General features: G+C 42.3%; 1 protein-coding gene across 1 annotated transcript in view; it reads right to left on the reverse strand.

Annotated features, from left to right (window-relative positions):
• Positions 1-3,025: 3,025 nt before the first annotated feature.
• Positions 3,026-23,462, reverse strand: part of LOC131448705 (protocadherin-15-like) — a 227,526-nt gene continuing 207,089 nt past the window's right edge. Inside the window, exons 36-40 of the mRNA XM_058621382.1 lie at positions 20,720-20,741; positions 19,023-19,061; positions 15,952-16,025; positions 6,880-7,009; positions 3,026-5,324 (exon numbers count right to left, since the gene is read on the reverse strand). Of these exons, the coding sequence (XP_058477365.1) occupies positions 3,741-5,324; positions 6,880-7,009; positions 15,952-16,025; positions 19,023-19,061; positions 20,720-20,741 (1,849 nt within the window). The 3' untranslated portion in view covers positions 3,026-3,740. The remainder of the gene's footprint in view (positions 5,325-6,879; positions 7,010-15,951; positions 16,026-19,022; positions 19,062-20,719; positions 20,742-23,462) is intronic.

Here is a 23,462-nt window from a genome sequence, read left to right on the forward strand (position 1 = left end):
ATAAGCAAATCATTTAAATAACCTGATGAAAAGATCTGCTGTCGGGTCATAACATTAACTGTCTGCAGATTTAACATGGTTACTGTAGAGAACGCATGTATACCAGACAACAACTTCACATATCATAGGATGAAATAGTTTTATTTATTTTTTCTTTATTTTGATTCAATTTGCCAAGCAACTTGACAAGAATAAAAAGGCAAAAGTTTGAACAATACAAGACATCATGTGTCAATGGAAAGTGTCAGGCAAGCTGTAATACTGTAATGAAACAAGTCCAGTTCCACACAGACACGCCAGTCGCTTAAAGGGCCGTAACATCTTCACAAGGTCACCTTCTCATTTATCTCTTAGCAAAGTACAAATATAGCGCGTCCTCCCGTTCCTGGTTAGTTTTACTCTGAAGGTGTTTGCAGCTCTCGGGTCAGTTGGGCTAAAGGGATGCTCTGATTGGGAAAAGTCATTTTTCATCAGTGAACTGCAGTAAAAAAAAAGGTGTATTTAAATGAGCTTTAAAGATACAGTAGGCAGGATTTTTTTTTTTTCGATCGCAAAAAGAGAAAATTATACTTCACCTCCTCTGGACTCTGTTCACAGCCTTGCAGCTGGAGACTCAGACTGCACTGTTCACATGCAGCATCTTCTGCACGCTCAAATACACTATTTTCACTACAGACACACTGGTGCTTCTGGTTTTCTGGGCAGATACTGACAATATCTCACAGCAGGAAGCTCTTTCAGTGCATCTTTTCATACACAGGCCAAAGAACCAGGTCAGATTGGTCTTTGTCCACTCAGAAATGAGCAACCACATTGGGAGTTTGTGGGGAATGAAACAAGACACTAATTCACATGATCCCATGCTGCTTTCCGATGTGATCAAACTCTGTCATTTGTTATTGTTTTGGGAGACTCCCAGCAGCAGAGAATTCATACAATGTGAGCAATTCATTAATGAAATGAAGTCTCCCAGGTTTCTGTTTCCGAGTAACCCCACATCTGCCTCGGTTAAATACACATCAGGCCTCTTGCGTTTTCTAATGCTGCATGTGAGTGACCCATAATGAGTCTGTATACAGGTCCCCTCGGTGGAATGATTGTCACTCCAGCACGGGCCACAACTGCCTATGCTGCTAAGAAACCTAAAAAAAGACGTCTCTGACAACAAATGCAAATAAATATCAGCAGAGTTTTAGAGATGGAGAGATTGCCTTGGGTCATCTTGCTTATTATCTGTTTGTGCTCATCAAAAAAAATAAAAAATCAGACCAGGATATAAGATATTTTCATCAAACTGTGGATGAGAGTCAAAAAAATCAACCGTTTTACTGTAAATCCAGCCTACTGCAGCTTTAATAAGAATAGGTAACACCTCTTTTGACCAGTGTGTGACCAAAAGAACTCACCATTCTCACTCATATTCCTTGTAACTTGTGCATCCACATTAGCTGCACAACTAATGACCTGCAGTCACATCCGAAGGTTTCAATGATCTTGGCAATAAAGGAGCGAGCACAGTGGCGTCAGTGTCAGTCAGAGTTTGGTCATGGGTATATGAAGACTGTTCCACGGGCCCATCCATAGTTCCTCCTCGTCCGACTGTGTTCTATCACTCGGGCACTCGAGTGGCTCTCTCGTCACGAGTCCGGCGACGCGGTCGTCTTCATCGCCGCCGTCCACCTTCGACTCCCGCTCGCCGTCTCTCAGCTCGTCCCCCCCCGCCGCGCTCTGTGGCTGCTGCTCTGTGCCGCCCCGCGCCGCTTTCACCGCGTTCGATGCAGACGCGACACTTTCGGGGCCCGTGTTGCTGGTGCTGCTCGACCCCAAAGAAACGCTGGATTGTCGCGTGTTAAACACGTTCATCGTTTTATTGTTGTCAGCGTGCGACAGAGAGGAAGTGGCCGTCGCAGACGCAGCCATCCCCGGGGTCTGGAAGGTGCGCAGCGTGCTGCCCCCGCCGTCTGCCGCTAGTCTGGGAATGCTCAGCGGGACTCTCTCCTCCAACGTGGCAGCCATTTTGTCCAGTTTTTTAAAGTGCTTGGCCAGCCGGGAGCTGAAGATGGGCGAGGTGAGTTTCAGGTTGTTGTTTGTGGTGGCGTGTGCGTGTGCGTGTGCGTGCACGGCGGGGCCTGCGGCGTTGACCGAACGCCGCGTGCGGATGATGGAGCCGTTCTGGGCCATGTAGATGCTGCCGTTAACGTTAGCGTGGCTGTTGAGGTTGGTGGACAAGCGGCTGCGCTGGGTGTCCGGCATGCTGTCCTCACCGGTGGAGCTGGTCTCGTACTCTCGGTCCACCACCAGCTTGATGCGATGCTTTCTACAGCCATGCTGCCAAAAAAAACATGCAGAGAAAGTGACGTTAAACATGTGTGTGGGTACTTTCAAGGTACACATACACTCAGGGGTCAGTTCTTTAGGTACATCAAATACCCAATAAAGCTGTGGCTCATCTACTTCAATGTTAAACAAGTTCAAGTGATTATTTGATTTGCAGTTGCCATCAATAAGGCATTTACTCCCAAAGAACTGCTGCTCACTTGACCTTTCCTTCTCTGTAAACACTTAAACATATGAAGATCCCAGTAATTCAGCACTTTCTGAAATACTCGGACCGTACCACGTTCAAAGTAACTAAAATGATTAAATTCGTCCTCATTCTGATGCTCGGTTTGAACTTCAGAGGATGGAGAGGGAGGTGATTGCGGTGAAGAACGTGAGTGTTTATTTTCTAATCATACACTTGTGATGGAAATCGAACAATAGAAATAGTTGCCAGAACAGATCACAGGGTGGCACTATGGAGTATTTGGATCTGAAATCCTGACCTGATGGCATTCATGTGAATAAAGAGAGCTTAAAAATGATTGTATCCTTTAATACTAGGTTGAACCCAGCCTAAGCATATTTTTACCAGAGGTGAGAAGTATTGTTTTAAACTATTGTTGGATGTGTATACTCAGTTTAAACTCTTTAACTTGTTGCATGAGTATTTTGTGTAGCGTAAAACTCTATAAATTGACAAAATAAACATTTCCACTCGCACACAACACAGCAAAAACACACATGTGCAACAGTGTTACTCCAAGTTTTGGGATTTTTGCTCATGTTTTAATCATGAAAAATCCTAAAAAAAACAACAACTGTTTAACAAAACTGTAAGTGTTGCATGGCCTGGAACTCATTGTAACACCGATGCACACAAACACACAATCACACTCTGGAAGAAGACAGTAACTGACCTGCTGTTTCACAACAAACAAAACCCTGAGGTTATTTCTATTTACATCGGTAAAGAAAGCAAAGAAAGAACAGTACTGTATAAAGAAAACTCATTTTCCCTGCAGGCAACCACAGGTGCTGGAGGAGCTAGCGGGAGAGTGACAGAGGAACATAAATAAACTTTGAGCAAAGCTTAGGAGCAACAAAGAGAAGACAGCGAGGTCAGTGCAGCAGACCTCGCAGACAGGAGACATCCTACAGAGAAGAAAACCAGTCAAACACTGCACACAAGTATCACAGCTGCTATAAAGGAAGGCAAGATGGACACGGAGGAGCTAGAGGCAAAAAACAAGACCTGAGAGAAGAGGTTTCTAAGAGGAGGAAGAGCAGAAGAGAACACGCCGACATATTCTGCCAGCGCGAGTGTCACAGCAGACAAGAACAATCAAACATCTCACTCCAGATCTTACACAGAGAGCCAAAGAGTGTAATCTGCGTCAAAATGGGTCCTCATCTGCATTTCACTCAGCCAAATTATCCGAATCTCTTTCTTCCTCCTGGTTCTCGTCCTTGGAATGGCCCCTGCCCTCCTCTTCGTCCTCCTCTTCATCCTCAATGATGGGCGACAAGTCGTCCGAGTTGCCAGGTTGGTTGTTGCTGGAACTTCGCCTGCTTGACATGACTCCATTCCCCCCCCGCTCTTCTCCTGATTCCTCATCTTCCTCACTTTCCTCCTCCTCCTCCTCCTCCTCACTGTCTTCCTCTGTGGTGTCATGTGAAGAAGGAGGCCGTCTGGAACTTTTGGGCCTCGAACTAGAAACTGTAGAACACGAACACCTGGAACCTTTGGAGCGTCTGCTGCCGTTTCTGTCCATCGCTCTGCTGTTTGTGGCCCGTCTGCTCTGACTCTGCGTCCTCAGGTTGGCACTTTTACGACTAACACTGCTGCGACTCGCTGAGCTGTTGCTAGAACTACGTTTCCTTGAGCCTTTTCTGCTGGACTTTTCCGCCTCGCTCTCTGACCCTCTGTCTGTGTCAGGAGCTCCCTTTGCCTTTTCTGCCCCTGAGTCCGACTCGTCGTGCTCGGCTGTGACGGATGATACGGGGCTACTCGCGTCAGAGACACTGAATTCCGACGGAGACTCTTTGCTGCCACTTCCTGTCTCCGAATCGCTGTCATGAAGTCTTTTCTCTCCCCTCCACCATCCCTCAAAGGAGCTATCCTCCTCCTCTACCCTCCTCCTCCTCCTCCTCCTCCTCCTCCTGGCCTCTTCATGGTCCCTCTCTGACACTGATGCAGACACACTCATATCTCCTACAGAGCCATACATCCTCCTGTGCATCTCCTCTCCTGTAGCCCAGCTCATTCCATCACTCCTATGCTCATTCCCCACCCTGGCGGGACCCTGGAGCCTCCTGGCCAGGGAGATAAGACCAAGGGTCTTGCTCAGGTTTTGTTTTACTGCCGGTGGTCTGCCGGCTTCGACAGATGTCTGGAAATAACTACCATCGATGACCAAGTTGCTGCCAAGGCTGTAAGACCGGCCAAATGATGAAAGGCCGGGGAGCTCTCCCCTGTGCTCAGGTTGGATGCCTTCTCCTAACCCATTCTTTATCACACCATTTCTCTTGCTCCTCCCCAGTGTTTCCGGTTCTCCCCTACCTGCTCGCTCTCTCCCTCTTTCCCCTGAGTCATCTCTTCCCCCTCCTTTATTTTCCCTGGTCAATGACTCCCCTCTCTCGAACTCTTTTCCCACTCCTTCGTTCCTCCTGTCTTCCTGCCTTTCTCTACTCCCATCATCCCCCGTTTCCATCGGTCCAATCCTGGCTTTGCTCCACGGTGGGTGGATGGAGGGAGGCTGTCCAGATTTCTTGCTCACACTGGACAGCAGCGCGCTTACTCTCGTCACCCCTTTCAACCTGGAGGCCGCACTCCTGCCCTTTGATTTGGCGTTTGTGGTCGCAGTGCCCTCCAGTGGTTGGTTTTTTTCACCCTCGCCCCTGGGGTCACCTGAGGTCATTCTTTGAGCTGGGTTGGGAGGAGGACGGGGCTGGAAGTAAGTAGGGTGAGGGGCTACTCTATCTCCTTGAAACTGTCTCCTCACCTGATGATATTGGTGCAGAATCAAACAAGAACATTTAGCAAAATGGGACAACAGAGAAAAAACCCAAACAGGAAATACTTTTACTGTTTTATTACTTACTTTTATTATGAGCCACTTAATAAAAGGCTCACCTGATAAAATCCACACCATTTTAAGTCTATGGTATCTAAATAATATGTTTGCCACTACTGTGCATGTGCAAGTCCATAGAGAAAATCTGTAATTTTAAATCCTGGAACAGACGAGTAGTTGATCCATTGCTGCTTCCATCTGTAAGTCCAAATATGTTATTTAAAAATCCTTTGATTGGATTTAGCTAAATGATTCTCTAGGGCCATCGAACAATGACAGGAAGCAGCATGTTCACAGTGGGTGGGTGGGGGGGGGTCCCCCTTCTTGGTGCATGAGGTGGACACACTGCACTCAGCATTGACATCCTGTTTTCAAAATAAAACACAGAGAGCACTGTGTGGCTGTCTGAGTGCACGTTTGAAAGCACCTCTTTCAATGGGAAGTGAAATACTCACGGTTTTAAGTTACAGAGACCTAATAACTGGACATACTGGAAGCAAAATTATGTTTTTATTACATATCAAATTTGAGAATGTTTTTGATTAAAAAGTGCAAATGTGGGACTTTTAACTTGGTATTTCTCTAAAATGACACAGTAAAAATATCTGATTTCTAGTATGTTAGATATCAATGTGCTCAACACAAATAAGTCTTTTCTACAGAACTCTCTTCATACAGTTGCTCAAAGTCACATTATTAAAAATCAGCTTGATTCATTGAGGGTGTTAAAATGCAGTGTCAGATAGCTTGATCACAGCAGCCATTGCTGAGAGCAAGTGCTAATTTTTTTTTTGGTGTTACCATGAGACTTTTAATTTGAAATTTCTCTAAAACTGTTCAGTTCTAGTGCAGTTTGAGTATATTTTGAACATGATATTATAACATGTCGTAACATATAGCATATATAGGGTCTTGTATAGTGGCTAAGAGGGTCTCGCATTGAGAGCCAAGAAACAGCATAAATATAAATTACATGCAGCAACTTTAAAGTCTTTAAATGTAAGATGACTGAAATTCTCCCACCTACAACATATGCATATTTGTTTTTGTATTGTATGTGCTTTCCTCATACAGTATATATAACATATACAACATACCATCTCCCCCATTGTTTATTCATTTTACCTGGTAATAATCAGAGTGGGTGAGCCTTGTTTTGATAATATGATCTATAAAGGTGTTGTTTTTCGTTGTTTTTTCTCTTTAAAAAAATATTAACAGATGTGTATTCATTTATAAATATCTCTGACATGATTATAATGTGAATATGTGTTTAATGTCTTATATAGGTGGGATTAGAAACATCAATTATAATAATAAAAAGTCGATACTGTATGGTTATTGTGAAAACCAAATTTGATTAAATCCAAATTAGATTAAGTGATGACCACTGTGAATGGTTGTTGTGAAGGATCTAAATAATTTTTTTTTTCAGCAAAACCAGTGCATACTGCACAGCCTGTGTTCATTTCCTTGTGTTTACCTCTGCGTCAGACTCCTGCGGGCTGTAGTAGTAGCTGCCGTCATCATCGACAACAACTTCTCCATATTCATCGTAGAGGCCGGAGGGTGAGATCAGCTTCCTGCGACTGCCGTACTGAGGCAGTTCGTACCTAAACACAGAGACAGGAGGGAGATAAGAAAATAAAGAAATTACACATTGTGATGCATGTGCTATTCATTCAAAGACATGGCTGTCGGCGGGGACACAAGGTAAAAGAGATTTGAACCACAAACCACCACAAACTCCACACCAGCTTCAGTCTACCATATCTAAGAATATTTTTGTCATTTTATCAGACCTTTCTGACAGAAAATAGAAGTCAAAGAACTGCTCAATCCCCCGCACAGACGTCCACAGAGAGAACCTGTGTTTTTAGCTCATTGTGATTCAATAGCAGCTGGTCTACTGCTGCCTGGTTTGATAAATTTGTGCCACTTGGTTAAACCCCAATGAAGAATTAACACCGGAACAGTGAAAAAACAAACAAACAAACTCATTTGAACTCACTAAAAGCGGCAGCAGTAGATCAACAACTCCCTTGTGCCATGGTGTAAAATTGCAGATTTTGTCCATGGAGTTTGGTGTGGTGTTGTGAGCAGATAACAAAGCAACCACACTTCAGTTTCCAGTTTTAAAGACTTTTAAACAGCAAGATAAAGACCTAAGCAGGTGTATTTTTGTTGTTTTCAAAGAGAGTGCGCCCACTTGTTCCATCCTGGTTTACAACTGCACTTTAAAATACGTAAACCATGCCTTTAAAATGACACAACTTAAAGCTTTGTTTGTAAAACTTGGCTTTACAAGCACAATTTGCACGTTGCTACTGCTTTCCAACAACCACTTGAAGCCATAATGCACAGCACAACAGTGCGGCTTCCTCTAAAGATAAGCAGTGTCTAATGACTCCTAAGCAAAAGCTGCCTTAATCACAAAAGAAGCATTTTGTTGCCAGGAGACATTTTTTTGTGAGCAGAAAACATTGGAATCGATTTTCCTCCCTTTTGTCTCTCTTTGTTGCCTCTTTCCGGGAGGCCTGCCTGCCTCCACCGGCCAAAAAAACTGTGCCGTGCATCACCACGTTTGGGCTCCGTGCCCTGCAGCGAGCGGCGCCGAGAGACAGTGGGTCGAAAAACATATATTTTCAAACGGCATCCTGGAATAACAATACATCCCAGAGTGATTAAAGTAACAAATCTGCTGGAAGTCTTTTGGCTCTCTTCCACAACAGAGTTGTACGGAAGAAAAGTTGCCCCGTGTAATCACTAAGCTCTTTGTCAACCAGTAGTTGCTCTGCCTTTACATTAATAGCCAAGTAATAAACAAAGGTGCCCGAGTGAGAAGAGCAGGGAGAAAACAGGGGGAAAATCAGTGGTGCATTCAGTGGAGTTATGGAAAACAACAGCTGAGTAAAAGTAAAAGCAAGTCAGCAGAAAATGACTTTGGTAGAAGAGCAAGTCACCCATTAGTTTGTCTTAGAACGTATTTAATATTTAATTACTCGTGCATTTTAACATGCACTTAAGTTAGTGTCCAACCTACAAGTCAGAGTTAATGTGAGAATCCACAATCTTAAAGGGCCAGTGTGTAATATTTATAGGGTTTATTCTTACAGAAATGTAAGTATGTTTGCATAAGTGTAAAATCACTTAAAAATAAAAGAAAATGTATTTGTTTTTCATAGACTTAAGAAGAAGAAACCTTAAATATGTACTTAAGGTAAGGGCCTTGCTCTAAGGCGCCATCTTGAGCTAACATGTTTCTACAGTAGCTCACACAGACCGTTTCAATTTGTCCTTCCTAAACAAAGGCCGCCGTGGTTCCCTGATGCACTTGAAAAATGGAGGGTTTGTTTGATGCAATCTGCAATCTCACCTCTAGATGTCACTGTCAGTAATTCTTACACACTGGATCTTTAAATGCTTTCATTCACCACCTTATGTCTGGAGCATAATTAATAGACTTAGAACAGGAGTAATAGTGATAAATCAGCAAAGGTGAGACATAATAACGATATGGACATCGTTGTGTCAGGTTTGCAAAGTAACACAAATACTTTGTTTTTTGTGGACAATGGCCATAATCTCCTGATTTCTTCATCTTTTTTTTGCTACATGCTGATTTAGTTGCTTGGTGTTGAACTTGTGTTATGTTGAGGTGAAAACAGTTTTATGAGCCTTTTCTTACACCAACACAAGGGCTTAGTTATACCGACATGAGTAAACAAACTGAACCAAAATGTTTAATCTAGGTAGGTACGAAACATTAAAGGAAGAGAAATGGTTTAATGAACATTCATGGTGGACAATGCAGTGCAAGTTCAACTCCAAATATGTGACCCACAAATGGCCGGCATCTTCCCCTTAGACCACAGGAGGAAAGTGCACAAGCAACTGGATTTCGAGTAACCCGATCAACTACAAGTGGTCACCCACACCTCGTCAACGTCCCAAGATCCAACACACAGCTTCATTTATCTTCATATGTACCAAGAACAAGCAGTCCTCGTTTTAGGCTTATCTCCTTGTATGTACATGACTATATGACTGTGAGTTATTAAGGCAATGACAATGCGGATGTCAATGTGAAAGTAACCTCGAGGCGAGATTGTGATGTGATACATTCTGCTTTATTCTCATTAGTATCAATTTGTATACTGTAATTTGATTTACTCGCATAATTGTTTTCCTGTATGAGCCGATTTTCATCGTGAAACGATGGTAACACCAAAAACAAAAGCTTTACTTTTACTTTACAATTTATTTGGAAAAGAGAGTGGGGTAAAAGTGAATGTAAGAAACATCAAAAAAAGTACACTCACAGTAAATCACTTTTAAGTCATTTAGCAGTATTGTTTGAGCATAAATTCTACAATTACAGCATATGTTCCTGAGATATTTTTGTTATAAATACTGTATATCGTTGCATAAATCACTTTAGATGAGTTTCCTTTAATAGGAACACCTGCAGTAATTTCACAATAAAACACAAAAATACAGGAATGTTCCCAGTTGTAACACGATGTCATTTATGGTGAAATTCACTGTGAAATCGTAGAAATAATTTACAGTGTACTAAGAATGATTTGCACCCTCTGCACAGTGAATCGGAGCGTGTCGCCTCTGGGGCGGAGCTTTTACTCTCCCATGTAAAACAAGGCGATTGGAAAGCAGCTTTGTTCCAGCAGCCAATTCGCAAATGAACAAGTGATATTTGCACAGCATCTATTTATTCATTTATATGCAGCACCGTGCAAAAAGTCTCAGGGCACATCTGTCAAATTCTCTAATCATCGGTGTTTGGACTGGAATGTTTAACTCATACATTGAATTTACTTGACCTAAAGGAAAGAGGGGTGACAGTTTATAATCCTCTCATGGCATGGTCTGTATAAGCTAATGGAATGAGCCTTAACCCCACACTAAAACCTGATTATGGGATTTCACAGCCATTAACCCAACAACTACAACTGAAACTCTCACACACACAATCAATACTCTAAGGCTGTGCTTACAACTTAGCGCTTGCATTTTCCTCCTTTTCCATTTTTTTTCTCCTCTCTTTGTCACCACTAGGGGGTAGTAATGACATAAACATCAGCTCACTGACTTCACATGCAACACTTAATGTGTTTTTTTTTTATAGATCTTTGTGTGTTTGACAACAGTTCTGCTTGTTCTTTACTACTTTGAGGAGGAAAACATAGCATGTTTGTAAGGGAACGTAGTGACAAAAATAACAGGAAACTGAATCTAGTTTGTTTGAAACAGATTCATTTACTGGGTAATATTGTATGTGCTATTAACTGCCTATGATAACAGTTGAATAATCTGTTTCTCTGGAGTTAAACTTTTGAAAACATTGCATTACATTACATGCTGACATCATAGAGAATGAGTAGTGTTTTGAATAAAAATGACACAGCGCAGCATGATGGAAAAAGCTTGTCGCATTCTTTTCTTATGCTTCCGGAGTATTTCTCACTCATCTCTGTTGTGCTGAGAGTTCAAGTCAAGTGAAAGTCAGCATGTCTATTAATTATGAGAGTCGGCATCAGCCCACACGGTCCAAAACTTTGACCTCCGCGTCAACAAAGTCATTCAAACTCGTTTTTTTTTTTCCAATTAAAGAAGTTGGTGAAAAGCTCTGCTTTCCCACAGAGACCTTGAACTGCTCATTCACCCATTTATTTTTCTCTGGTGGAGGTGACTCATCCATCAGTCAAGCAGCCCTCTCCTGTCTCCTCTCCTCTGCAGCCGGGCTCCTCACAAACACACCTCGCAATCTTAAATCTCACATCTCTTTACTGGCTCCGCATTAAAATCAGGATTGATTTCATAATATTGCTCATAACGTAGAAAGCTCTCTCGGCGGGCTTGAAACTGCTTTTGCTGCAAGACTTCTTCTGTCTCGGTGGAAAAGCTTCCCACTCACTATTACAGCTGCACAGTCATTGATCACTGTCCAAAATAAATACACGCTTACCTTCCTTGCTTAACCTCCATTAAATTTGAACGTATTCTCTATTGTCTAACATGATTTTTGTAAATTGTTGCATGTTGTTTTTATTAAAGCTTGTTTTTTCTACAGTCAATTATTCAATTATTCTATTGCTACACACCACATATTGCATACTTGTTGGTTTTTAATCATGATTCACTCTCATATAATATCATAATCGTTAGAAAATGGCTCATTTGTCCTTTTAATTGTTCTTGACTTGGTCTGTTTACATGTCACACTTATATTATTGTTTATACTTCATTGGAATACTTTATCCAACGTTCTTGTACCTGCTCGTATTTTTCATTTTCTTATATTTAAGAGTTATTAAGTGTCTGAAACCATCCATCCATCTGCAGTATATATAATTTATATAACACTGATAAACCTTATTTGATGAGAACTTTCATATACACCAGTCAAGGTCATACAAATCAGCAGGATAAATAAATCAAAATTCAAAGAAAGTGTTTATATGGTGGAATTGAACTGAATTGAAGAACAGAATGCTCTGTTTACGGTTTACTTCGTTTTTTCCGCCTGCTAAGGCTAAAAACCCCTCTGCCCGAGGGCCTCAGAGTATGCACAGGAACATATGGTGCTAAATGGTCAGAGATATGAGTTGGACAGAGACCATCCATCGGCTTAAAAGCCATAAATAAAATCTTAAAGCTGCAGTGCGAAGCTTTTAATTAAAAATTAATGTCCGTTAAATTCAAGCCGGTGCCAAATGAGATCATATAGTGCTGATTAAGCCTCTCATCTCCACACAAGTCTCTCTGTGCCTCTCAGTACAGCAGTGTCATGTTTCCTTGTCTGTGATTGATGGAAGGAAGGGCGAGCAACTGCTACGGTCAGTAACAGTGGGTGGAAGTAAGCCTGTGGTGTGTGGGGCATGATTTTTTACATTTTGGTGGAAAGTCTGACCCAAACTCTGCGATACAAGTCAGTCTACAGACCAGTATGAGCAGCAGAGGAGTCATGTTTTTTTTTGTGGCCATTTTCTCTACGGAACTGTCCTTACACCGACGTAAACATCCATCTATCCACTGTCTTCAGCTTTATCCTAATCTGTCTACTATGTAATAACTGTAAACTCACCGCTGACACACCCCCCCCCCCTCTCCTGGCCATGTGCGTTTGTTTTCAAAGCAGCCGGCGAACACAATCTGGCCGGCATCCGATTTGCCTGCATGTGTATTTTTCAATTCCCACCATTCGGGAAAAAACAAATTTGGCGACAAATTTAATTTAATCGTTTATTTTTCCAATCTTTGTTTTTCTCTCAAAACTGCCGCTGCACCTTCTGCTGTCTTGTCTGCCTTTCTGTCCTTGACGCACTTGCGCAGTAGTGGTAATCGGGGTGAGCCGTGATGTCACCGGGAAGGTTATGCCCATACAGTATCATGGCTAGCCGGCAACGGAGCTCGAAAGTTTGGGAGCATTTTTACCAAAATAAAAGAGATGGAACGTGCAATGCAAAATCTGCAAGGCAGAACTTGCCTTCCATGGCAGTACGACTTAGACACTTTAAGCTGGAAGCTAATGATGGTTATATAAGTGCAGCTGCATGCTGGTGCGATAAGCTGCAATTTACGCATGATCCGATTAGTCGACTAATTGCAAAAATAATCGGTGACTTGTCGATTATCCGAATAATCGTTTGTGGCAGCCCTACGGGTGAATGTGTGTAGTATTTCTCGTGAGACCGCCGGATTCTGAGGACTCCGGGTGTTTTTCCGGTCACATGCAGTAGGGGGCAGTAGTGGAGACAGCATCGTTAAATCCTGCATAGTTCTGCTTTATAGCCTAGCAGTGGCGTTTAGAACCGTTTGTACTGTTTTCTTTTTGAGTCATGCAGATAAATGTTTACAATGTTTCATAGTCAATGAGGGATGAAATAAAAAGAGAAATTGTCTGTGTATCTTTAAAATTAGCATTCAGCACCTGCACCTTTTATTTATACCTGAATCAAAGTTCCACTGGGGTCACACACACTGTGATTTGCTGCTACTGTGTACATGAGGTTAAATGTTGTTCTCGGCCAACAGCATCTGGCCCATTGTCTGCTTCCATGGCTGGCTGCCTGATTAGCAGCTACTGTATTAACTCAGTGCACAAGCGTGTGTGTGTGTGCGTGTGTGTGTGTGTGTGTGTGTGTGTGTGAGATGATACGAATGAGTGAGACAGCATTCCTCACCGTGCGTGCATGTGAGCGAGCGAGTGATGGATGTTTGCCATGTCAGAATTGATGTGTTTGTGTGTGTGTGGCTGTGTGTGTGTATTTATGTGGGAGTGAAGGTGGGTGCATGAAATCAAGTTCCCGGGCGTCTGCAGCTAAAATTATGAAAATTACACAATGCATCAAAGGTGGATGGCTGGGTGCCTACACACACACACACACACACAGACAGACAGACGGGTATAATCAGCTGTTCTTCTGAGGACACTGCACATTTGGACAGCCTAAACAAACATAACCAGTTAATGTCTAACCCTACTCTTAACTAAACCATAATTTAAATTGAAATCTTAGCGCTAAACCTAACCAGTTCCTCAGAAACTGGTCTCTGCCTCATTACGACCAGGTTTTGGTCTCTACGGAACTACTGGTCCTGACAAGGTCAGTGTCGGTGCCGGAAAAGATCTTACAGAGGTAACAAACACACACACATGCAAGGGATTCAGTGATTCATTGGAGGTCTTGTTCATAAATGCTTTGATTGAATGTGTCTCCAAGTGTGACTGTGTTTAATATACAGTACATTACTGTATTTTTATAATGTTTGATGTGTAGATTGTGAAAATTAACGTATATTTTGAGATGTAAGTAAAGTAATGAGCGCTAAGCACCTGCAGCAGCAGCAGCAGGTTGAAGTCTACGTAAGACTTGTGCAGTCTGATATTCGAGGCTTCCAGTTTTCGGTGTCAGAGTTGCTACAGATCTGTTACACTCCTGTGAGCGGCACCAGCTGGAGGGCCAACATGAGGCAGGGCAACATCACACACAGTGTGAGCGATGCCATCAGTTCAGTATCAAAGCAGCTGCTGCAGAGCTGACATGAGGCCCTGCTGGATGAAGTGCAAACACTAGACTCTGGCATCATGTGGCAGGAAGGAAATTAAATTGTGCTCCATTGTGTGAAGACATTTCATCCGAAACACACCGAAATCTAGTTTCTATCGTCAGCGGGCAATAGATAAACCAGTGTTCACTCCCAGGGTCAAATGCCCCCTGAATAGATGCAGGTTCTTATCAGCAATATACACATGACACCAGGGTAATTTCACAATCTACTACTCTGGTTACAGAGTCTCCATACTGGCGTTATCTCATATCACTCTGAAAGAAGGACTGAAACAGGAAATGCCTTTTTTTTGCCTTTTTTGAGTTGAGCTGTTTTTAAATATAAAGAAAAACTTCAGGGGATAATTGCAGCTTGAGAAGAGGGTTTCAATGAAAACATGGCAGCTATTTGAGGACACATACACCCATTTAAGCCTTGATAGACAGCCTTCTCTGGCTGGAAACTTAAAGGTGACATAGACCGGAAGCTCCAATTAACGCTGCGTTTGTGTGTGTATCTGCGTCATTACCTCGTTTATGAAACCCTAAAGTTTCAGAACAAACAGTTCAGCCACTGCTGAGAAAATAGTGTTTTATTGTTTTCCTGGGCTCTGCGAAGCGGATCGGCACTTCCCTATGCTGATGATGTCATCAGAAATCCTCACCACTCCTCTCACCACTGTAGCGCCTCCTGGTGCGGCACTAGTCCGGGCACATCCGGTTGCGTACATTCAACCGCAGAAGAAGAAGAACTACTCTCGTTGTAGCTGCTGAGATGCAGAGCATCCACTGTGCCAGAGGGGGAGCTGTGTATCTGAGAGCTGGCATATCTATTACGTCACTTCCAGGTACCTGGCCAATCACAGGACAGTGGGAAAGCTCTCGTTGGCTGGCCAATCACAACACAGTCCACGTTCTGGGGGTGTGGTCTTGGTCTGAAACAGCGCGGCTGACGAGAGCGTCAGTGAGGAGATATCTTGATCGGCTCGTTTGCAGTGACTAGGAGGTTTTTAACCATGAAAACAAGTTAATATATGTAAGTAGACCTCCATAACTAACATATATGTGTGATACAAGCATTCAATGTCAACTTTAAGTTGGAAACCACTCGTAACCCTGCACCAAACCTCAGAGAGAAAAACAGCGATTCTTACATCGCAGCACACGTGAGCTGTTGATCCACTGTTGCCTTCATCAGTGTGTTCCATGTGTCATGTTGTCACTTGTGGTGTTTGAAATCATTAGTTTGAGGTTACAACCCTGACATAAACCTATCAAACAAAGATTCAGTAGAACAGTAGCCCCTGTGCTACTGAAAAGGCTTTCTAACAGCGAGAGAGGACAGAAAACATATTCTTAACATAACAGAGCCTTTGATAAGTGGCTAAAAGCTGAGTGAGCCTCTCATGAACATACATAGATGGACATTAGTGAAGATAACAGACACAGCAGTATGTGGTGTAGAGTGTGTGCAGGAAACTGACCCGTGATCATAGTTGTAATAATCCTGTGTGTAGTAGTCCTGACCAGGGTCAATGCCAGACTCCATCGACAACTCCTGTAAGATTGACAAACCATAATTAGTACTTAGAACACACAGTTCTTCATATTGATTACATATTCATTGTGTGAAGCTGTTGCTCTGCAGTTGTGATGCTTCCCTCACAGCTTCACAGCCCACACACTGGCCCTCATTTATCAAGCTGTCATAAAAACAGACGCAGACCTGGCCACGGAAATCATCGCGCGATAAGCTGCTCGTGCGATTCATGAAACTGTTGGTACCTCAGCCGTCACAGTGTGAGGATGAACGGAGGGGCTGAAAACAATCGGCATTTGAATGTCACGTCCCTTTATATATATATTCACGGTTCACTCGTCTCAAACTTGCAGTTTATAACATGGAGAAACGTAATCTGGAGGAGAAGAGGAGGAACGTCTTTGATTGGAAAATCCAACCTGAAGAGTGGAATCGAGGGAAGAAACAGATCAGATCAAACCCCGAGTGGTTTGAAAACTGAACTTAGAAATATAATAATAATAGTGTACAAACGTTTTCGGACACCATTCGTTTTTTGGGATTTAGCAATGTGATGACCCTTACATAATTATTTCTCAATCTATTTACTAGAATATAACCAAAAAAAGAAGTATAGAGTATTACAAAGTTGAAACATATGCAAAATATCTGCTTTTTAAGAAAAAAGGCAGTAGGAATTATCTTTCTTCATAGTGCCGACCTCTATATCTGTCATTTATGTCACAAACACAACATGCCCTGTTCCCATTTCAAAGTAAAAGCACTTCCCTGATTCCATTTATTTATTTCCAACAAAGTTTTATTGTGGAAATGATGTGCAACACAAACAGATCCACAGCTTATGCAATGTAAGACCACAGCTGTCTTTTCCTAAGGCTTCCCCTCAACATCTTTCCTTAATCTTGGATGCTTTCTATCAAGGTCAAGATAAAGTGGATAGGAAAGTGGACTTTGGCAGGAAGGTCCCTGGACGTATATACCAGGCAACATATGTATCAGGCAACACGTCAGGCAACTGTGTTCATAAAAAGTGAAGACGGAGGACAGCTGTTGTGACAGCAAAGGAGAGAAGCATTTTATCAGATCAGAGACGGCAGAGGTGGATCACTGCCACAGAACATGCTCAAGGTGAACATATATTAAAAGACATAGCGATGGGAACCAACAGGCTACAGCTTGTGTAGTGATTACTTCACCTACCAGCTTTAATTTGTTTATTTTACATGCTTTTATTGCAATTTCTAACTGAATAAGGGAAAGTCGGAAAACTGAGGTCTGAAATGATTCTATACTCAGGAAAAGCACCTGGGAGCGTTATAAGTGTCAGATACATTCAGCTAAGTTCTGCGATATATCGCTTGATCTCCGTGGATTTAAAGTGGAGTCCGGTCGCTTTTTGGGCCTTTCTCTCTACAGAGCTCCTCAAACTGTTTCAGAGTACATATTTTTATGACACCACGATCAACATCCATCCATCCATCGTCCACCGCTTTATCCTCACGGTCGTAAAAACTCACTGCTGATGCTGCCCCCTCCCTTCCTCTCTCCTGGCCATGTTCATTTATTTTCAATGGAGCCGCAAACACAAGCTGTATAGAATAGAATAGAAATACTTTATTCATCCCCGAGGGGAAATTGTTTTAGAGTCACGCTGTTTAACCATCACAGTGACTCGGAAACTGTTCAATTAGGGTAAAAATCCTGCATAGTTCCACTTTAAAGTGATTTGTGACAGTTTGAAACCGGCCCTGCACTGTTCCTTTTTGCATGAATCCTGCAGGACGTAAGTAATCAGAATGAAAGCCTGATCGGGAATAAAAATATGTCATGTAAACATGCCAATCTGCAAAACTCTGATCGGCCAATTCGGAAACAAATTTCATTCTGATTGAGAGGGTTGGTCTATGCCCGATCGTCATGTGGATGGATGTTCATATGAACAGTAAACATGACGTGTTTCTGTTTTGTTACTGTTGTATTTCCATTCCAAAAAAGAATAATGAAGGGCCACACGGTGGTATAGTTGTTAGCACTCTTGCCTTGCAGCGAGAAGACCCGGGTTCGAGCCCCGGTTGTAACAAGGGCCTTTCTGCATGGAGTTTGCATGTTCTCCCCGTGTGTGTGTGGGTTCTCTCCGGGTTCTCCGGCTTCCTCCCACAGTCCAAAAACATGCAATGTGGGGATTAGGTAAATTGGACACTCCAAATTGACCATAGGTGTGAGTGTGAGAGTGAATGGTTGTTTGTCTCTATCTGTGTGTGGCCCTGCGATGGACTGGTGAACTGTCCAGGGTGTACCCCACCTATCGCCTGATGTAGCTGGCACAGCACCCCCCGCGAACCTCTGGTGGAGGAAAAAGTGGTAGATGATGACTGACTGACTGAAAAGAATAATGAACAGACACGAAAGCTCCTTCTTCTGCGTCTACTTGATGCACATGTGCGCACGCCCAAATTAAAAAACACAACATTTAATTTTGCGTCCACATACGAGGACATTTTGCACAGCGCTTGTGACGCTCTTCTTCTCTCCCTGATTGCTGATCAGCATGCACACCTGCCATCCATCTACTCATCAGTGCATCCTCTTCCTTCTCCAGCCCATGCTTGTTGCAGCCTGTCTGGTGGGTAACACTGCGGCAGCTTAGATTTGTGTATTCTGAGTGTTTTCCTCGTGTTACCTCTGAGCTAATCTTCGTCTGCCCACCTGCCACGCTCGCAACATTACCAGCCACACAAAGCAGCTTTGCTTCACCGCTCCTCTGTTTCTCCTCGATCCTCAGACCTCGCCTGCCCGCTCGTCGCCCATCAAACCCTGATCACGCGGCACAGACTTCACTCCCCGCTTGGCTCTGCCCCGCAACTCCTCCACTCCCCGTCCACCTCCGTCCCCCCCCTCACTGAATAATAAACCCTCTCTTCTTCAGCCCTGTGTTCTGCATTTAGGCCCAGCTTATTTATTGCAACAAGAGAAGCGTTCAGTAGTGAAAAAGAAAAGGAAAGAGAGACAGAGTACCTCAGGTCTGAGCAGAGAAGGTCGCAGAAGTTGTTGAGTCTGCAAGAGGCAAAGAAAAGCAGAGGATGACAAGACAAATGAAAGGAGTTAGGAGTTCTCCCTCAGTGTGGTGTATACATTTATTTTGGAAACAGAAAATCAATCACTGATGTTGCACCTTGAAAAGTGGATGCATGCATGTGTGTTTTATTTAGTGTTTATCAGTTTGTTTGTTTAGTTTGGTCTACATTGAAACATTCAGAAATATTAAATGCATAAACCAGGCATGACTGCTGGCAGACAAGAAAAACTGTGATCACCACTGTGTTATCAGCTGTAAGTGTTGAACAAAGAAAACTGTCTTCCATTGAGTAATACTTTTTAGGATTATGACATTTTTGTTTTACGTTTAAGACTTAAGCGATAGTGCGGTTTTATTTAAAGGGCGGTTGTGTGATCTTCTTATAGTCGGTATCACTTATATGTACCATACATCTGACTGCTGTGTGCACATGAAGCAAATGCTCACTAAAGACAGTGATGAGGAAAAACTGATTTTAGCCACTTAACAAAAGGGTAACTTAATGTAAATCTGCCTTAGCTTAAAAGGACATAATGATCTTTTGGACAGCTTTATCCCATTGGAAACTGAAGTTGGTGTTGCTTTGTAAGCTGCACACTGCTACGATACCACCAGTAAATCCAGTTGTTGATCCACTGCGGAGTTCAAATGTTCTATTTTGTGACTTATTACTGTTTGAAATGCTTCATTTGAATTTACCTAAAGTCTAGTTTAGTCTTTAAGACATTCATGCCTCATTATCGGGTCGCCTTTGGCAAGTCACGGCCAATCGGATCCGGGTCCGCGTGCACGGCCTGATAATGCTGTATGATGGAATTATATGACGATTACAGCTGCATTTCTCTGGATTAAACCGTCATAACATGAGCATATATATGTTCTGTCTAGTAATAGCAAATATACACCATTGGCTTGAAATAACTGTAATAAGAATTATTCAAAGTTGTTTTTATATAAAGAAATAGGTTATTTTTCACCTCTTGAAATACCTGTGAAGGGCAAACAGTGTTTAAACTATGTCAGACCTCAACTAACTGGGATTTTGACAACAAATATCCCCTCAGCATCAAGGTAGGAGCACAACATTTTTTTTTTGGTAACTGGAATGCCGCGTGTTATTCCAATGGGGAAAAATGGGCTGAAAGGGCTATAATGTTTAAAATAATATGTCATACCCCAATGAAACCAGAAATATACCACAAGGTAGGAGCCCAAATCACTTTTTGGCCCAATGAAACCAAAACATCTGTAAATAATTTTAAATACTGCAGTTTCAAAGCATATACATACACGGATTACCAACTTCTTTCAACTAAAGTCAAAAAGGTCAACTAGCACTTTATACAGAATGCTTGATTTTGTTAGTTGACACATTTGTGTTTTTACACTTTAACGTGTAATCCACCACTGAAGTCACTGACGTCACTGCACGCCTTCAAACATGGGCAGCGTGTAATTTATGTTAAAACATGATCAAATAAATCACGATCCAGAAAACAAGCTGCTCTGCCTTAATTACATCACACACAGAGGAAAATGAAAGGAAGGAAAGGAGGGAATGTGTCGAGATCGGGATGAGGATGAGAAGAAAACATCAATCACACATGCAACTGTAGCGTGCAAAGCCGTCACGTACCTCCTGTTGTCCAAAGCCTCGCCTGGAAGAATAAAAAAAGAAAAGCATAAATCAATGTTATGAATGTTGGTTCAGTAAATAATCCCTATTGCAAACAGAAATATTATGTTTAAATGGACCGTTTGTGATATTTAACCCAGTTTTCAAGAAGAAGGCAAGAAGTTGAGTTGCATATAAGTGAATGTATAGAGATAGTGTGTTTTTTGAGGTAAATTGATGGCGCAGGGGGAAAAGAAGCTGTGTCTTTCTTCACTGTCACCCACTGTTTATTTTGTTGCTCTGTTTTGATAAATAGTCTGGTTATAGCTTCATAAATATGAAATATTCACATCTCATTTACAAGCCAAATGAGCTCATCCCATTGTTGAGAAAAACAAGGACAAGGCATTTCAATATTGGGCACCACAATAATAATAATAAAAAAACATGTAATTTATGACCAGTGGGTGGAATATCTAATTCATAAGAATGCAGGAATATGAATTAATCCACCAGGATTAGGAAAAATGGACCCAACACATGCATGTATAATGTACAGTCTGTGCATGTATAGCCTGATTTATGGTCGCACATACGCCTATGAATTATCTTGGAGTGTGAATAAGCATGGGCCACTTACCAATTTCAAGGTATACCGTGGTATTAAAAAGTGATGGTATCAAAGCCATAAAAATGTGATGTGTCATTTTATTAACTCATCAAAAAACAGAGCACAGAAATCATCATCATACCATAAGTCATAAGTGTGACTACTGTTGGGGTGTTTTTGCTATAAAGGTTTTGCAGAGCAGTGAAGAGAGTCCTGGAGTCTGTGATGAGTTAGGTTGAAGGGATTTCTCTGTGTTAACCTGATGCTTATCCATAAACACAGTTCAAATCTTAGCCTGAAACTTCACCAGTAAAAACCAGGTTCTGCCTCAATACGACCAGGTTTTGGTCTCCATAGCCATGTTTCCATCAAGTGGAATGGCTCGGTTTGGTACAAATAGATTTTCCATTTCCATTACAAATACCAAAATAACCCTACCGTTCCATTTTTTTTGGGCACCCTTCCCTTGGGGTAACAGGGGAAAATGGTACAGGGTTCAGGATGGAGCTAGATCCAAGACAGTGAGCTGACTCCCTTGCAACTGTGTAAAATATCCCAATCAAAGTCGAGGCAATATTTTAAATAGCACTCTACCGCTAACCATACCGTACTGTACCAAACCAAACTATACCATGATGGAAACACAGCTGGGGAACACAGGTCCTGACAAGGTCATGGTTTATGCCAGAAAACCACTTCACAAAATCAACTCAATTGTGATCGGCTGTACATCGTAAACATGCAGACATACACACGTTTATTCATCAACAAAGCGCTTTTTAATGGGAAAAAAAAATGTATAGATGATTATCCAGTTGAACAAGGTCAATGCATAGATGCACTCAAGCATCTGGCAGCTCAACTAAATTAAACCCTTTTTGTCTAAATGTATGTATGTACACTTGAGGCTATAGATGTCAGCTATACTGGCGGTGTGTGTAGAGTGCAATCATCTGTGTTTGTGTGAGTGAGAGAGTGAGTGAAGATAAGTCCGCCTCCGTGTCCTTGTTGCTCTGAAAGACACATAATTAGGTTCTTTCCAGACAAAAACACACACACACACACACACACACAGAGCTATCTGATATCTCTCTCACACACACACACGTACATGCCATGATTGATTCCCACTCTTTGTCTACTCTCCACCTTGTCTTGCAGCTCTAAAAGAACACACTCCACTAAGACGCCCAGAAACACTCATTCTTCCTGCAGTTTTTTTAGCCCCCCCTCTCTCACAGAGCTGCTCCCTCACCTCATTTCTCGTTTGCCTTTTCTACTCCTCTTTTCACTCTAACAGCCTCTTTCAGCATCCTCCCTCTCTCTCTCTCGCTCTCTCTCTCCACCTCACCCTTCTACCCCCCTCATTTCTTTTTTTCACGCTGCAGTTCAGGCTCCTTTATAGAGAAGTAAATCACCAGTCAAAAATATTCCACTTTCTGTTGTAAATGTTGCAAAAAGTCAAGGACGATTACAGCAAACACGAAGCAAAAACACATCCAACAGGCAAATATGATCATTGAAAATTAATGGATATCCATTTTCTTTCACTTTATTTATCCTGTTGCGTACTTAAGTTGAGTTAAGTTGAGTTAAGTTGAATTTGGTCCATAAGAGGCTTCTTCAGTTGTGACTATATTTAAGGTCTGACGCTGATACCGGTCTACAGAGTCGTTAAGTTGAACAATGCAGATCATTCACCCCTCCCATTTTCAGGTTGTTGGTTTCACCTGAGACAAGGTATGTTAGGGACAGTTCATTTATCCTGGTAATGTGGTCCTGTCAAGTTGGGTGTCCACTGCACCAGTTTAGAGAATCTTGTCTGAGAGCTTCTCACACCAGAGGCGATTCCTCTTCGGCCGTACTCAAACAGAGACGTACCAGTGGTCTGTGAAAAAAGATTTTGTTTTCTCCTCCCCTTATTTTACGATTCCCTTTCCCTGTTAATCTTCAACACTGATTTTGTTCTTCACGTCAGTGTCTAAAGTCGCTGAGGACAGAACGTCTTCTATAGACATCCAGGGTCTTTTCATGCTGACTTCAGTTACTTTTCATTGAACGCAAACAATCTCCAAACACAAGAGTGTGATGATATGTCAAATATGTACGCGTCAGAATCAGCCATTTATCACAGATCGTCTGATGTGATTCTCT

This window comes from Solea solea, chromosome 21 (genome assembly GCF_958295425.1).
Source record: "Solea solea chromosome 21, fSolSol10.1, whole genome shotgun sequence".
In the NCBI taxonomy this organism is placed as follows: Eukaryota; Metazoa; Chordata; class Actinopteri; order Pleuronectiformes; family Soleidae; genus Solea; species Solea solea.